At 41.2% G+C, this 16,344-nt stretch overlaps 1 protein-coding gene across 3 annotated transcripts; it reads left to right on the top strand.

Moving 5' to 3' along the window:
* Positions 1-16: 16 nt before the first annotated feature.
* arfip1 (ADP-ribosylation factor interacting protein 1 (arfaptin 1)) lies at positions 17-14,286 on the top strand. 3 transcript variants are annotated; one of them, XM_085458899.1, is made up of 10 exons: positions 17-282; positions 1,614-1,966; positions 6,168-6,269; positions 8,484-8,592; positions 9,194-9,295; positions 10,050-10,162; positions 10,395-10,616; positions 12,775-12,932; positions 13,341-13,515; positions 13,605-14,286. In XM_085458899.1, the coding sequence occupies exons 2-10, from the start codon at positions 1,616-1,618 to the stop codon at positions 13,758-13,760; spliced, it is 1,488 nt and encodes a 495-aa protein (XP_085315025.1). In that variant the 5' UTR covers positions 17-282; positions 1,614-1,615; the 3' UTR covers positions 13,761-14,286. The 3 variants fall into 3 exon arrangements, with proteins under 3 accessions (XP_085315025.1, XP_085315028.1, XP_085315027.1); XM_085458902.1 differs by lacking the exon at positions 1,614-1,966 and having other exon boundaries at positions 20-282; XM_085458901.1 differs by lacking the exon at positions 9,194-9,295 and having other exon boundaries at positions 20-282.
* Positions 14,287-16,344: the final 2,058 nt, after the last annotated feature.

Raw genomic sequence — 16,344 nt, 5'->3', positions numbered from 1 at the left:
CAGGGGGAGAGCGCATCCTGCAAATGGTGTAGTTTGCTTCAGCTGACAGCAGAGGCCCAGCAGAGTGGAACAGTCTTTCCGGGCAGTCAAACAGCGAGTCTGGCGTCTTTGCCGAGAGCGAAAGACAGCCGATGATAAACTGCTAGTACATCTATATGCACCGTCTGCGTTAACAGCCCTTTGCGCTAAAACATCCAGTGCGGCCCGGTGCTGAGGATTTCAATAAGCATCTACAACGGCTAACGGGGCACAGCTAAAACAGTTAGCCGCATCCGCACACAGGTAACGTGAACTAAAGTTTTCTTCTTCCCTGTTTAATTGTTGCACGGATGTGCACATCCAGCGAAGCTTGAAGACACTGTCAACTTTAAGTGCTTTCATTGGAAGTTTTTCCTTAGCTGCCTGTAGGCTTGTTAGCTACTTAACGCTAGCTAACTACACGTCAACAGCTGCGATAGATTCACGTTAAGTCAAATTAGTGGGCAGCTCAGAGCTAACCGGCTAGCGGGTAAAGCTAGGGAACGGTTTGGTTGATGCATACTTATCACTTTTATTATGTTGCAATCTCAATAAATGAAATGAATTAGCTGCATTATATATTTGGTCTGGCAAGTTTGTTTTTTTTAATCACTTGTGAACAGCCTTGCAGCAAGTCACGTGACTGCACTTCAACAGGTAACCTTGATAAACTCGACTCTGTTCCGGGTTGTACTAGCAGCATCCACGTCGATTTCCACAATGTCATAAAGGCTATAAACCTGACGCGGTTAACATTATGTGAAAGGTGCACTTTGTTTCCGGCAGAGAGCTGAAAATCTGGAAATTATCCAACAGTTCTCTAATGTCGGAGGTAGTTGCTCCAGTATCACAGGTGACAGCTAACAGCCTGTAGACGTACCTGTAGTTTTACAGGTACGCTTTAAAATGCAAGGTAAAATTCAATCGAAATTTACCTTAGAATAAATAATAAATAGAACTGTAAAATCCTGTTGTGAGTTCTGGTTAGGGATTGGATTACACAGCTGCTCCTGAGTGTAGTTTAAAAATGGTGTCTATATGTGAGCCACTTCACTTTCCTGTTGTGCAAGTGCTTTCATCAATAACAGAACCCCAGTTTGTGCCTCTCACATGCATTCGACTCAAAGTTCAAACATGGCCATTCGATAGACACATTAATGTGCTGGAACTGTAGGACATACACCACAATTACAATTGGTCTTTACATGTGCCTGATAGGCAGACTATTCAGAGGTCTGGACTGGGGCAGATAAGGAAGTATAGTACATGGATGTGCTGTAGGCGTGGCCCAGAGTATGTATTGTGCAGCCTCAAATCCCACTACTCGTTTAAACAATGTGAATTTAAACGATTCTTACTTTGTACAAAAACATGACTTTGTATAAAGTTAGGAAACCGTTATTGTGATTCCCTGGTGTCGTATTTAATAAAAAGTAATCACTCAGTGAGATACAGATACACAAAGAAGACCATGAGAAGTCCTAAAATACCTTACAAGCAGCAGTTAACTAATTTCCCTTTGTTAGTAGGGGCACTATAAGCAGTCAGCCAGCTTTGTGGGACTTTTTCATACTTGCCTGTCTGTCTGTTTCCAGGTATGTCTGAAGTTAGTCTTGAGGCAGAGTCGGGGAAGACCTCATCCGAGGAGCCTCAGATGGATTGTGAGGAGGATGGCAAAGCAGAGGAGAGTTTGAGCAAGGAGTTAAAGCAGGAGAGCGTAGACAGCAGCAGTGTCAGGGAGGACGATGTGATGTACGACATTGACATTAACAGTGATGAAGAGAATGCAGAAAGCAGTAACAGGAAGGGACAGAAGCCGCATGATGAGGGCATTCAGAGCGAGACTTTGGCGTCTGGTCGTGTAGCCGATAGGGGACACGAGACGAAACGCAGCATTGAAACGGCTGAAACACCACAGGAAAGCGGAGATACTCACACTGAAACAAAGGTGACATTTACCTTCACTCTGAACAATCGACCTGTCCTGGCACTTCCTCTCTGCTCTCGCTCATGTTGCCATTTTGTCCTTGATTTGCTGTTGCGGTGGCGGTATTCTTCCTATATAATCAGGTTAAATATTGTTGCGGAGCTTTATTAGAAGTAATCCAAAACAAGAAACTGCGTTATTGTGTAGAGTGATTGTGTTTGTTTCCCTCTTTTTACGTTTGCTTTGTTTCATCTTCCACTTGCTTTGCAGGAGTTACAAATTAGCTGGTTTTCTCTCTGTTGGTGGTGCGCTTGGTTTTCTCACTAGTTACCAAGTGTTGCTTTGTAATGTGTTTGAGGATCATCAAAGCCTCGTGCACTCTGCTCTTTTGGCTTACAGCAAAGTGATTGCTAAGAAAAGAAATGAATTTCTGTTTATTACTTTGTATTATTGCAAATATACATGTGTTACAAAGTGCTGATTTGTCATGGTTATCCCCTGCTGGCTGGTAAGTATGAATCTATGCATATTTTGCCTTATTTAGATTAACTGTTAACTGAAGGTTAATGTGCGAATGACACAGTTTCCTCCACTTTTTTTGCTAAGTTGGGCATTCTTACATCTCTTGAGTTCTGCACATGCCGGTCACATGGTTGGCTAGAGAGATTTGGAGTCCTGACTGAACGTTCACAGGCAATCCCACATTTATTGTTTCTGGAATGTGACTCCTTAGGTTGTTGTTTTGTGTTCAGTTTCAGGCTCAGCGCCAGCATTGAATGTGGCATCCCAAGAATTTCATATCAGAAATTTTAATTGTTCTTCCCATTTTCCTTTAGTCACCCTGCATACTTTTGACGTAGACACATTTCAGGTTTTGCTTATTTATTTTTTTGGTGGTGGGGTGTTTTTGTTTGCAGTTTGAGCACAACATTGCGCAACGCTAATGTGTCACGTTCGTCTGTAGTTTGCAAGACGCCATTAGCTGACACAGCTAATTGGACAGTAAGCTTATTGTTATTATCCATCCCTCCCTCTTACATCATCTTGATCTGAATCCAGGTTACTGAACCGTAGGGAATGGCAACCTATGACATGCCATACCTTGTCCATTTGCACGCCTGACTCATTTGCAGCCAGTGGAATAACACTGTTAGCCAGTTTTTCTGCAGACTGTGGGTGTGATCATTTTTGCCTCAAGGCCCCTGATAATTTGTTGTTCTGTGAATCGTCTCTTTATGTTTTGTTTTGGGGGTTTTTGTTGAGATTTTTTGGATAAAAAGAGTCATTAATATGGATGCATGGACAGCTAGAATTTGCTACTAAAAGCACCAATAACAGAACTAGTCAGCAAATTTATTTACACATGTTCTTGTTCTCTGTTTGTTATGGGAGATGTACCTTTTTCAGGCAAATGGTTTGAACCTGAGTGGAGCCAGTCTTACCTGCAGCTGGTAGTTGGATAAGCAGAGCAGTGCTTATCTGTGCTGCCTGCCTGCCTGCAGGTTTCCTATGGCCTTTAAGTATTAATGTGCCAATCACATGGTGCAGCCAGCAAAGCAGTGTCTTTATCGCCCATCCCATCCTGTTTTTAATGTGTTATACTGTGGATCAATAAGTGAAGCAGACGATTCTGTTTTTGATCAACTATTTTGATTTCCATTCACTCAAACACACTAAACTATTTTACATCAAGTGTTCCCCTTGAGACAAAATGTGATCAAAGCAAAATGCCAAATCTATGGCTTTGCAAAGTATTTGAAAATGGTATAAAGTGGTTTACACACCATAGCTGTTGTAAGTAAAAATGGCTCACTGCAGCTTCCAGTATATCTTATTTAGTTGCATTACAAGCTGCAGTCGAATTCACAAGTCATAATTAGAGCTGGAAGTTCTCACAGGTGATGGTATATGTTAGAGTGAAACCTGAGCCATGAAGTTCAGACAGTTGGCACTAGTCCTTTGGTTATGATTGTGTCAAAGCACAGACCTGAGGGCAGAAGGTGTGCAGAGGATGTTGGGTTCTATCATTCTCAAACAGAAGAAGTTTGGAAACACCAAGAGTCTTTGTAAAAACGGGTCAAAAGAAGTAATTATAGACAGAGGGCCTCAGTCGAACAGGTATCCAAGAATCCAGTCTAGTCTGTTTTGGTCCATTGTGAACGACGTTCGAATAGAGGGGGGAAAATGGTGCAGCAGTCACCGATCGAGCCTGCTGGGAGACGCATACCGGTAAGCAGATCTTAACAAGGAGAAGCAAAATCCTCTGTCCTGAGGAACCAAAGAGGGAAATATCTACCCACAATTCCTAAAGACGTGTGTGGAGAAAAACCTGACACTGACCACCACCTCATTATTACGACCCCTATGCTGAAACGTGGTGGTGGCGGCATCATGCTGTGGGAATACTTTGAAGCAACAGGCCCTTGCAGATGTATGCAGATAATGTAGTGCAAGCCTGGATTGAATTTATTTCTCAGGATCTCAGGCTGTGTTCAAAGTTTATATTTCATGAACACAATGCCCTGGTGAGAAAACACAGGAGTGGCTTTGGCTGTTGCGACCCAGCTAGAGTCCAGACCAGAATCTCTGAAGAGACCTGAAAATGGCTGTGTGTCCAAAAACACGTGCCAAGTTTGTAGGATGACTTTCAAATAGTGTTGAGGCTATAGTGGCTCCCAGATACCCTGTCATGGGATATTTCAGTGTTATATTTTTTGATAAATGTACCAAACATTCCCTTTCTTATTGTGAAGTATTGTGTGTGTGGGTTGATGAGAGGGAAAATGCTGTAGGGGTCAATATAAACTTACCGTTGTGTTCTCACAGTGAAACCACTCAGCCTGTTAAGACAGGAACCGGCTCCTCTTACCAGCTGATCTGGATACTACTTGCATTATTTAGAAAGGGGTCAAGATTCATAAATAAAATATCTTGCTCAAAGATGCAAATTCCCCTGTACTGATTATAAAAACACCTCACTTTAAATGCTTTTTCCCCCCACACACTAACATTCACAGGCCTCATAAAAGCTTCCATACAGAATGTCATAGTGATTAGGTCAGTGTCCCAGTTTTCAGGTCCACAGTGATTAGGCCATAAAAAAGTACTAAAACTAGCACAGCTGTATCTTCATCCTCCAACTGCAGGCAGATTATTATAGCTTAAACCAAACTGATGTGGCCATAAACTGTCTCCACCCTGCGGTTTGCTCCGAGGTTGAGCTAAACAAGCCAATGTGTCACTGCATCATGATTAAGGCTACGATTTCTATTTTTCATGGCGAATAAAATGAGGACTGCCACATGATTATTGTGAGAATTGAGTTTTGTTCGATGCTTATTCCGGCTGGATAGGGTGAGCTAATGCTCACGTGGACATAGCCACAAAATTTGGGTATTGTCTGTTTAAGGCATTGCAGTGGCAGATATTAGGAGATGTGGAAGGCCACTGATGATGCATTCTATTCTGTGTAGCTTTAAGAAGTAATGTTGTGAAATAGGGGAGTGTGGAAAGCTGATGCCGGTTGTTGTTGCACAAAAACTTCATATCCTGATCGGTGCTGAAATCAATCAAAGCAACGATCTTAAATCTAATCATAAATGAAATCTTTTCATCCTGTCTTGATAATCAGTGAAGAAAACTGTGAGAGGAGGATGGGTTGATCAGTGTCGTGGTGATGCAGCATGGTTTAGGTATGTTAATGTAGAATAGTCAAACTGACCATGTTAAGTATTTGTTGAGGTTAAATATTAAAAAAGCAGTTTAATAGTCAAATTGTTATTTATATGTCACTGAATGTGAACAAAAGTGCTTAAGTTACAGAAAAACCCCCCCACTAAACTTCACTTGAAACTCTTACAACTATATAACCTGCAACAACTGCTGTGTTCTTGGATCTTGGCTATGAGTACATACAATCACAAAATGAACATGCTGTTGGCCATTTAGACTATAACGCACTTGGAAGATGTTTACTTAAAATTATAAATCCAGTGAGAAATAGGGGGATTTTTTTTTTCTTCCTATTGACTTCTGTATATTAAACTTATTTTCAACCAGATGATGAGTCGCCCCCTGCTGCCCATTTGAAGGACGCAGCTCCTCAGCACTAGCTTAATTTTAAGCCCTCGACGATGCCTCTCTTATTTACAGTCTATGATATCCAGTCTCCTCTTTTTTTCCTTGAGAAATAACCTGCTTCATTTAACCATCCTTATTGCAGGAGAGCACAATGGCCGAGGAGTCCCACAGAAGCACAGCGGCGGAGATCCCCGTCACCAGCAATGGAGAACTAGAGCAGAGCCCCGAGTCTGTATTCAGCAGGGTAAGAGATGAGCTTAGTTTCATTAAACCTTAAAAACTGTGCAAATATCTATGAAGAGTATGTGTCACAAAACAAGGGAAACTTGTATAAAGGGATGTATTTGCTATTTTTAACAACTGATATTTAGTTTGCCACGATTTCTAAAAAAGAGCATCAACTGTACACTTTGGAGCAGCTCTAAGTGGCAGATGTTTGAGGGTAAATTAATTTAAGGCAGTCAAGCAGTGATGTAATGGTACAGTAAAGAAAAGCACTTTCCACCAATCACATACAGACCCCAGACACATTTCTTTCTCATCAGTCTGAGAGTTGGCAGTGGTTCCAGCTGATTGCTCCTTATAGCTCACAGTCACACTGCCAAGTCTGTTCAGCTCACAGACAGTATAAAACATGGACATAGCTACCGTCATGTCACCTGCGGTTCTCTGAAGTTCTGTTTTGAAACCTCAAACGAGTGTTTTCTCAGTTACCGTCTTGGTCGCGAGACATCAGATGTGACGAGATGGGGCGGGTCTGGCAGTGAAACCACTTCGTCATTGGCTAATAACTTATGATTGACAAGCCCATGAGCGAGCAGAAAATACCCCAGCTAATCTTCTTTTTCACATATAATATGACCAAGTTTAACAATTTTATTTTTTTTTTAGTCAGTGTGACACAAGAATGAGTGACTAACGAGTGAGTTCAGTAACAAAGTGTTTAGAGTTTGGGAAAGAGAGCCATTTTCCCATAGACTTCTATAGGACTGGAAGTCTTTTTGCAACCACAGCTATCGCCATCTGGTGGTCTTCAGATAGAGTGCAAGTTTTTAAGCACTTCAACGTTGGCCTTTTTCCAGTCAGACAGCTGTGTTCAGATTTTTTTTTTTTTTTTTTTTTTTTTTAACTGTCTATGGTGTAACCACAAGCATGTGTGGAACTTTAAAATGTTTAATCCTGATAAAATAACTTGCTGAGGCAGGAACTGATAAATTACCGGAAGGTTCTTACCTGGTTTCATCTGACTTGATTTAACTTGAATGTGAATGGAGGAATGAAATAAATATTCTTATATTACTTATTCGTAAAATGATAAAAACGTTTGATACATGTGTTCCATGCCACTTGAATCCTGCTGTGATAAATCAATGTAGAGCCTGCAGCGTCTACACAAGTGGCCAAGTCCTTTGTTAGTGTGTGACAAGTATTAAGCGGGATAGCCAGATATCTGGGGAGGTGCATGTCAGGTCGCACCATATGGCTTCATATACCTATAGTGTAGATCAGGGGTCTCCAGCTCCAGTCTTCGAGAGCTACTGTCCTTGACAGCTGAATCAAATGGTTGAATGACCTCTTCAGCATGCCATCAAGTTTGGCAAAGTCCTGGTAATGAGCCATTCACTTGATTCAGGTCTGCTGGAACAAGGATGCATCTAAAAGCTGCAGCACAGTAGCTCTTGAGGATTGGAGCTGGAGACTTGTGGTGTAGATGGTGATAGTCATGGAGGGAGTGGTCCTTTTGATTGGCTCTCGCTTTAGGAAGGCCTCAATATGTGTAATGGTGACAGGAAAACCATAACGCTCCATGTTTGTTTGTTTGTTTGTTTTTTTTGTTTTTTTTTTATGGTCATGGTTGCTGGTGACCACATGGTCATAACTCTCCTGAACTTAAACACAACGATTCAGTGCTGAACGAGATGAATTGATCCTAGGCACGGCTGTTCGAGCTTTCTTGAGTGTGAGGTTAATTTGTTAGGAGTGGTGAATGTTTCACAAATTGTTGCGTGCCACCCTGTGTGTCTGCACTGTTAGTGGGCAAAAATATATTACATTAAAACTTTAGATGGTATAAAAGATTTAAACAGCTTGATAAACCACAGTGGAGGTTTTCTCTCTTCTCGACCATAGCTGTATTTCAAAAGTGACTCATAAATTTAGCTTCACTAAATCAGTTGTTAATGTGCGCACCCATAAGACCTTCTTCTGATTAAGCCTTTGGGGACACCCACCAATCATCTGTAGCTTCCACGCAAAGACTTCCTGTTCTGCTTGCTTGTCAGGAAGGCAACTAAAAGATGCTTAGAGAGAGCTAAACTGTTATCAGGGGATAACTGTAGGTTTCAGACTACAGAAGGAAGCTTCCAGTCCCTAAGAAATCAAGTCCAGATATGTTTTTATGTTTGTGTCTGTCAGGTCTACTTAAACTATTTTATCTTTGTTTTGTTTCCTCCCGTAGGACTCTTATCCCAGTGGCCCAGGGGCCATAAACCTTTCAGAGACTTGTGTCACATCAAGCAACTTTGCCTCAACCACGGAGGGCATCATTGAATCAGGACCATACAAAGGTGAGCCGTACTCTCCCCAGTTTTACGCCTGTTGCTTTGTGGACCGTTTCCTCACTATTCAGAGGTTTTATGAAGCAGCATCTCTGTCAGTGTGTTGTCAGGCTTTGTCAGCTTGTTACATTATTGGATTTTATTTGCAACATTCTGAGTTTACAAACCACCCATCTGTCCATGTTCCCACTGCCCCACTTTTGTTTTTGTTTTTTTTAAATCTCTCTGAAATATAAAAGGTAGAAATTTGAATTTCTAAAGCTGGACATCTAATTGAATTTAATGAGTTTGCTGTGATCTTCACATCGTATCGCCCCGTCTGCGTTTTATCATCATGTCCTTGTTACAAATGCAAATAAAAATCTCCCCATAGTGCGTAGAGCTGCTAGAGCCCATTCACCGCCATGTTGCCATGGCTATTTTCCATGTTATTTACACTGGCTGAGGTAGGCTTTTGTTCACAAGCACGTGAGCTTGGGGGGGGGGGGCACAGGAAATAAACACCAGTGGGAGGGGAGGGGGGGCACAGGAAATAAACACCAGTGAGAAAGTCCCCCTTATACTTGTGCTGGAAAAAAGGTAACGCACTAATGATAACTCTATCTCCCAGGGTCAGCAAGCCTGCCCGCATCTCCCGTGTCACCTGTAGCTCCCAGCTCGGCTGTTGCCAGCCGCCTGGCGCGCTCTTCCAGCGATAGTCAGGCTGAGAAAGGTACCTCGAAGCGATGGTGTATGAATCAGATGAAGCAACACCATTTTCTACGCAAAATTAACCACAATCTACTTTACCGCCTTTGGTTCTCACCAGGTCCTTACCTGCTCTTTATTCCTACAGGCTGTGCTTCGTTGCAAATCAAACCTTTCCTCTCCCTTCCTGTTTGTTGGCTCTTCAAACTTTGCCTTTGCATAAGACCGGGCTAACATAAGTAGTGTTATGCTTTGCACTGGCAATCGGTGAGCATTTAAATACCCTTTAGAGTCCTTTTACTGAGGTCTACATGTCAGAATGTCTAGATTTAACTTCTTGATACCTTTACATTTGCTTGGCTTGGAGAAAAAAACTGCCTGCAAATTTAATCTCAGTGGGTTTTCCTGCATGCAGCCTTTGTCCTCGCGTAATGTGGCACCCGGCATGTCTTTATGGAGCCTCAAAGCTGCCATCATGTTTTTGAAAGGCGGTCAGATGAGAGAAAATGGAATAAATCAAAACGTTCTTCACTGCTTTGACATTTGATTTTAAAACTATCACTTAAAGCTACTGTAGCTGACCTTTTTTTTTTACCTTCAGATGATGACCACCTTCTACAGTTTCATCAGCTCTGGAGCTCCGTATCTTTCAGCATTTCTCTAGACCCAAAACAAAATGAAGCTCCTGTCATTTACAATATTTTAATGCTGTAGAGTTAATTTCAGCTGGGCTGTTCATAGATATCACTTTGCTAAGTGAATAACTTTCAACTCTCCAGGCTCGATGACAGCACAGCCAAAGAGCGGAGCGGTGGTGCTTTCAGAAGACTTAAAGAATCCAGCGATGGAAAAACTGGACTTAGTGAGGAAGTGGAGCATCAACACATATAAAGTAAACCTCTCTTTAATTGATTTATTATTATGTCCTTTTTCTAACCTCCTGCTTCTTCTTCTTCCATTTGTAAACTGGGATGTTAGGAGAGTGATCGACATTCTGTCACTTTAGACGTTATTGTGACTACACTCTTAAGTAGAAACTCCCAGCTGTCCCTGTTCTTATGTTTAAATTTCTGTTTCTCTATTATTTGCTTGTTTTGTTTCAACAATCCTCCTGTCCTCCACAGTGTACCCGGCAGATCCTGTCAGAAAAGCTGGGTCGCGGCTCGCGGACCGTGGACCTGGAGCTAGAGGCCCAAATCGAAGTCCTCCGTGACAACAAGAGAAAGTACCAGCATGTGATCAAGCTGGCTCAGATGCTGGCCAGTCAGCTCTCCCAGATCATGCAGACACAGAGGCAGCTGGGAGATGCCTTCGCCGACCTCAGCCTCAAGACACCGGAACTCCACGTGAGTCCCCATAAAATCTGAAAACCGCCAGACTGGATTTAATACAGTTTAAAAAAAAAAAAAAAATCCTACAGAAGCTATTGGCTTGTGATCCGTCTGAGGGCTCTGAGCTTTCTTTGGGTTTTTGAGGTATGTCAAACATGAAGCCAAAATTTTCAGTGTCGTGAAGGTGGTTCTGCTTCAGTGTGTCTAGATCACCATAGCAGCTCATGCTCAACATATAACCTTGTCCAGAGGTTATGAGTTTAATTTTAAAGATGCTTTCAGTACACAAGCAGATTGGTTTTGCGTGTGTGATTTTAATTAATTTGTTTTTTTTTAAATGAATATCTGCTATGAGTGAGATATAGATCATCTAGAGCCATATTTTACTGACATCACAATAAGTCCTTCTGTGACGTTACAGCAGCACAACCTGTCTATGTTGCATTGGCGCTGTAATTTGCATGTCTTCAGTGAGGCAGGAAAGCCATTAATATGTTTTTCTGCTTGCTCCTCCTATCCTGCTGCGTCTGTTTTGTATTGTTGAATCTGCAGCTTATAAAACACTGATCAGAAAACTTGATCGGCAAGATTGGATCCCATTTCACTTTGATCTGGTCTCTTTCAGAACGCTATGGGACAGCGTCAGACCTGATATGAACTGAGTAGCCTTTAATTTTCATGCCATTTTTTTGTATGAAGTTTGAAGCTCTGATGATTAGAGATCCAGTTAGAAGTAAACAGTAGCAGTGGGCAGTAAAGGTTTTCTGCAGCAGTACTGTTGCTTTCTTGAAATATTTATTTATTCATTCATTCATTTATTTATTTTCTATAGACCTTGATCAGCCATTATCCTCTTATGTCCTTTTGTGCAGAAGTACAAAAACACATCAAATGTCCGCTGCATTAGAGACTAAGTTAACAAAGAGAGGTTTTATTCTTTTAGGTCATATTTGTTGTTTTACTTTCTAGTATTTAGAGGAATCTTATGTGACAGCATGCACACATTAGTTAACCTCCTAAGACCCAAACTCTTCCACGGCATGCATTTTTAGTTTCTCTTCGATATTTGGGCATATTGGGACCAGATGAAAGTAAAAACAAAGAATTACCAGGGTTTTTTTTTTTTTGGTTTTTTTTTAAACCTATATTTTTGTTTCTAAGAAAAATGAGAGCCACATGTGAGGATATTTGTTTAAAATTTCGACAGAACAGTAGCAGTATAATGTCCTCATAAGTGGATATCAGGTGCTTGTAGAGCAAAATTGAGTATTTTGGTCTAAATAACCCAAAATGTGATGTCCAAATATGTGGATGCCAGGTCCTAGGACATAGGTGTCAAACTCTGGCCCGCGGGCCAAATTTGGGCAGCCTAATTACATTTGGCCCGCGAAGCCATACCAAATTACTATTAGAGCTGGCCTACTGGTATTATACAGCTAATATATATATTGTTTAGTATTAAGTTTTGCTTGTTCCATATTCAGGTTTTCAGCAAAACGTGTTTGAGTCCATAAGAAAAGATTCATTCTTATATCTGGAGGAATAAATATATTTCAATAAATATTAACATTATCCCGCGACTTTGTTCCAGTTTTGAATTTTGGCCCACTGTGTATTTGAGTTTGACACCCCTGTCCTGGGAGGTTAAGAGTTGTCCACCATTATTAGATGTGATACACTGGTTGCTAGGGAACAATGTGTATTCCCTCGACTGAAACCAGTGCTTCTTTTTTCAGGTTGCTTTCAGTCACTGGTTGAAATCGGTAGCAAAGAAGTTGGTTGTTTGCCAGCAGTTTGCCACAGCTGAATTTAGCTTTTACCCCTCAGCCCTAAAAGGCTGAGGGTTATTGCCGCACCGCCGCGTGGGCGGCGTGGAAACCTAAGTTGGTGAATGCGTGAAGCTTGTTGTATTTAGTTATGGTGGTGATAATTCATCTTTAGAGGCTGCAGTTTGGGGTCATTTGAAAAAAGTGAAATCAGAGCTCTTTATTGCATTGTGTAATGCTGAACTTTAATTAAGTTAATTGAACTTACACGATGCCTTAAGTCTGCATTTTTCAAAATAAGTTTGTGTGTTAGTCAATTAAATTTGTGGAAGGTCACAGCTTAAACCCGTGTGTTTAAATTTTAATTTGGTGCAATAAACACAAATAATTGTGCCTGTTCTTTTCAGGAGGAGTTTGGATACAACGCTGAAACCCAAAAGCTGTTGTCCAAAAACGGAGAGACGCTGCTGGCTGCCATCAACTTCTTCATCTCCAGTGTGAACACGCTCGTGGACAAAACAATCGAAGACACCATGATCAATATCAAACAGTATGAAGCTGCAAGGTAATGTGCACACGGGCTTAGTTCTACTTCTGCACCAAACAGACTTTTATTTAATTGTGAGACACAAGGCTTTGGCTGGATGCCCACGGAAACGTCTTTCTCTAAAGTTCAGACATATAAGTTGTTGTGTTTAATTTGATGAATTACCATTTTAATTAAATTGGACAGTTTTAATTGTGGACAAATTGAATTGTGTTTAAGCTGCTGCCGGAGATTCAGGTTGTTGAGGTTGCGGAAAAACAGACTCAAGGACAGCTTTTACATCAGGGCAATATTTAATAATAAATTTACGATGCACTAATGTAAAACTTTCTTTTTTTTTTTTTTTTTTTGTACAAAAATTATTGTTGATTCAGTTGACGCAGTTTGCGTTTTTCTGATGTGGTTTATATATTTAAACACTCCTAGGGTTGAGTATGATGCATACCGTACAGATCTGGAGGAGCTGAATCTGGGGCCGCGTGACGCCAACACCGTGCCGAAGATCGAGGTGTCTCAGCAGCAGTTCCAGACCTACCGCGAGAAATACGAGAGGATGCGAAACGACGTCTCCGTTAAGCTGAAGTTCCTGGAGGAGAACAAGGTTGGTTAGGTGCTAGCTCGCTCTACATATCACTGCCCACGTGTTAACTTTCAGCTAATTGTGTCGCTTTTTTGCTCCTGTTGTCTCAGGTGAAAGTTCTGCATAATCAGCTCATCCTGTTCCACAATGCCATCGCTGCATACTATGCTGGAAATCAACAGCAGCTGGAACAGACACTCAAGCAGTTCCACATCAAGTTGAAAATGCCAGGCGAGGACAGTCCATCTTGGCTGGAAGAGCACTAATCATTCCTTTTCGGCTCCATTTGACAGGACATGTCAAATTTACAGAGAAACTACAGGAGCTTTCTTCCCTCTTTAATGCTATTCTCGCTGCTTTTCGAACTTTGAGAACTGTAAATGAAAATAATGCAAAAACGAAAAAAAAAAAACCTCCCACATTCCATTTGTCTTTGTTAAATCGTTTTCCTTCTTCTTGGTTATTTCACATCATTGAAACACGCACTTTTGCACTGTTTGACAGATGTGTCAAACAGATGTTGCTGCAGTAAACGCGTTTGGAAACTCTACATGGCCTTTTGTATTCCAGCGTATGATTGTTGTATCCCAGCACAGTGGACATGTTGGCTTTGTAAAGTGGGGCAGCTATGGGATCAAAACAACTGCCGTTTTACTCACATTCTTTATACTGCTCTTATCAGCCGATGAATGCTTTGCAAAAGATAAGCAGGAAGCTTTTTTTTTTTAAATGCAAATCCTTTAATGAATTGATCAATTTTACTCACAAACTCTGATTAAAGTGGTAGTTTGATATTTTGGGAATTTGCTTTCTTGCCGAGGCTCATGTAAGATCTGCTCTGTCCTCTCAGTTTAAAGCCAGCAGCCGGTTAGCTTAGGATAAAAACTAGACACGAGGGTAGCTTTACTCTTTCCACCGGTTAGAAAGGAACCTGCCTCCTAATACCTCTAAAGTTCATGAATACAGAAAGCCAAAGTGTATGAAATCAAGGTGTGCTTGTGCAGAGGTAAAACCAGGCAGCCATGTTTCTGATTGTGAATTTTATGCTAAGCTACTGTAACTGACTTCTTCCTCTGGATGAGCTAGATGGCTGTCCATCCCCACATTTGTGCAAAAACCAAAGTTTTCCCAAATGTTTGAAACACTCCGTGCAAAGAGATGGCAGTTCAGATGACCTTTACACAATCCCTCTGTTTTTAGGACTTCTGGGGGTTTTATTGTTGTTGTTTTGTCTACATTTAGGGCTCGCGGTTGAATGGGTAAAAGTGTTGATAAAATGAAGGATCAGCCTTATGTGAATAGATGTGCCTTGATTTCTTGAATTGGTTCTCCTCAAATCCATGCTGTCTGGTCTTCTTGTTAAAAGCAGGTGCGCTCGCTACCAGTGTTCAGAGAATGGAGCAAACGAGCACCTTCCACCCTCTGAGATGGATCCTGTACAATTTTACACGTTTAAACGCAGCACAAATAAAAGGAAAACTCCAGTACCTTAGTGAAGACGTGCTGTTCTCAAACATACTTATCCATATTGCACACGTGCACATTTCTGAAATTGAGATCAAAAACTTGTTAGAAGTGTGTGACATGTACGTTTTAAACCAAAATGCAATTAACTTGAGAGATATTGTCTTTTGTAAATTTAAACACCAGCATTTTTTTTGCATAGGCTGCGTACGGTTTCCTTCGATGGGCTGTGCGAAAGTATGATTATTCCAAAGGGGACGTTCTGTCTGCTAGTGTGGTCCTCACTTTGTGGATTTGTACTTCTCCTGTGGCTCGCTATAGCAGTGTGAGAGCGTGAATCTTGTACAACAATCTGTTCCTTAAAATAGATGGCTATATATTTTTAATCTCTATTTGATTTTTAGTATGACAAAAATGCTGCCCTTTGGCGTTGTTTTCCTAAAGACCTGCATAATGGTGTGCTACTGTGGTAGCACTGTGTCACAGTGGGCATCTACCTTTGTAATAATGAAACATTAACAAATGTTGAGTTAAAAGGATTCTGAATGTTGTGTAACCTTTTTGGGGGGGGGAAATAAAACATTTTTAAAAAAAGTGTCTCCAGAGTTCAGTGTTGGTGCTGTAATTGGGGGTAATGGTAGTAGCTTGTATAGAAAGTCACCACCAGGGGCCAACTAAAGAAAAGCAGGCTACTTTTGACCTGCCGGTGAAAATATATCCTTACGGGTTATTTATGCTTTTCTTTTTCTTTTTTTTCCCCCCACCTTTCCTTTTCACACAGGCTGCTGTGATACATCAGTCTGCAGCCTGCTGCATTCTGACATATGGATTCAGATTGATGTAGTTTACCCAGCAGTTCTAGAGCGTGGAGCCATTTCACTGGGGCTTGTCTGCGTTTACTTAACTCCATGTGCTTTCAGATCCCTCTGTAGGTTTTCACAATGATGAGCCCACCACACCCACAATTATACATTTGGCAGGATCCGGTTAATCCTCGGGGAAACGCTTTGAGGATGTTCATCACAAAATCAGTGACATGTTTTATCTGCAGGCACAAATGAGGCCTTTCAGTGTCCCATGCCAACAAATGAAGTCTTGGAAATGTTTTCCATTGCTGGGGGGGGAACTAATTAATCATTTTAAAATGCATTTTACATAATTTTTTTTTTTTTAGCTAAACAAAATCTTGGTATTTTGAGAGCATTTGAAATGTGAAACTGTTAAAATAATTGGGAAATTCCTTTAGATTGAATTAAATGGAATAGTGCAGAAGATTCTGGGTTTCAGCTGAGGCCTGACTGTGTGAAGTTTGCACATTCTCCTCGAGTCTGTGTGAGCTCCCGCAGTCTAAACACGCATGTCACATCCACCATAGGGGTGGCTATG

Source organism: Copadichromis virginalis, linkage group LG6 (genome assembly GCF_057382275.1).
Source record: "Copadichromis virginalis isolate Kocher_CV1m ecotype Utaka linkage group LG6, C_Virginalis_male_GT1.1, whole genome shotgun sequence".
In the NCBI taxonomy this organism is placed as follows: Eukaryota; Metazoa; Chordata; class Actinopteri; order Cichliformes; family Cichlidae; genus Copadichromis; species Copadichromis virginalis.
Note: the sequence above shows the minus strand (reverse complement) of the source record. Positions and strands in the feature narration are given on the sequence as shown.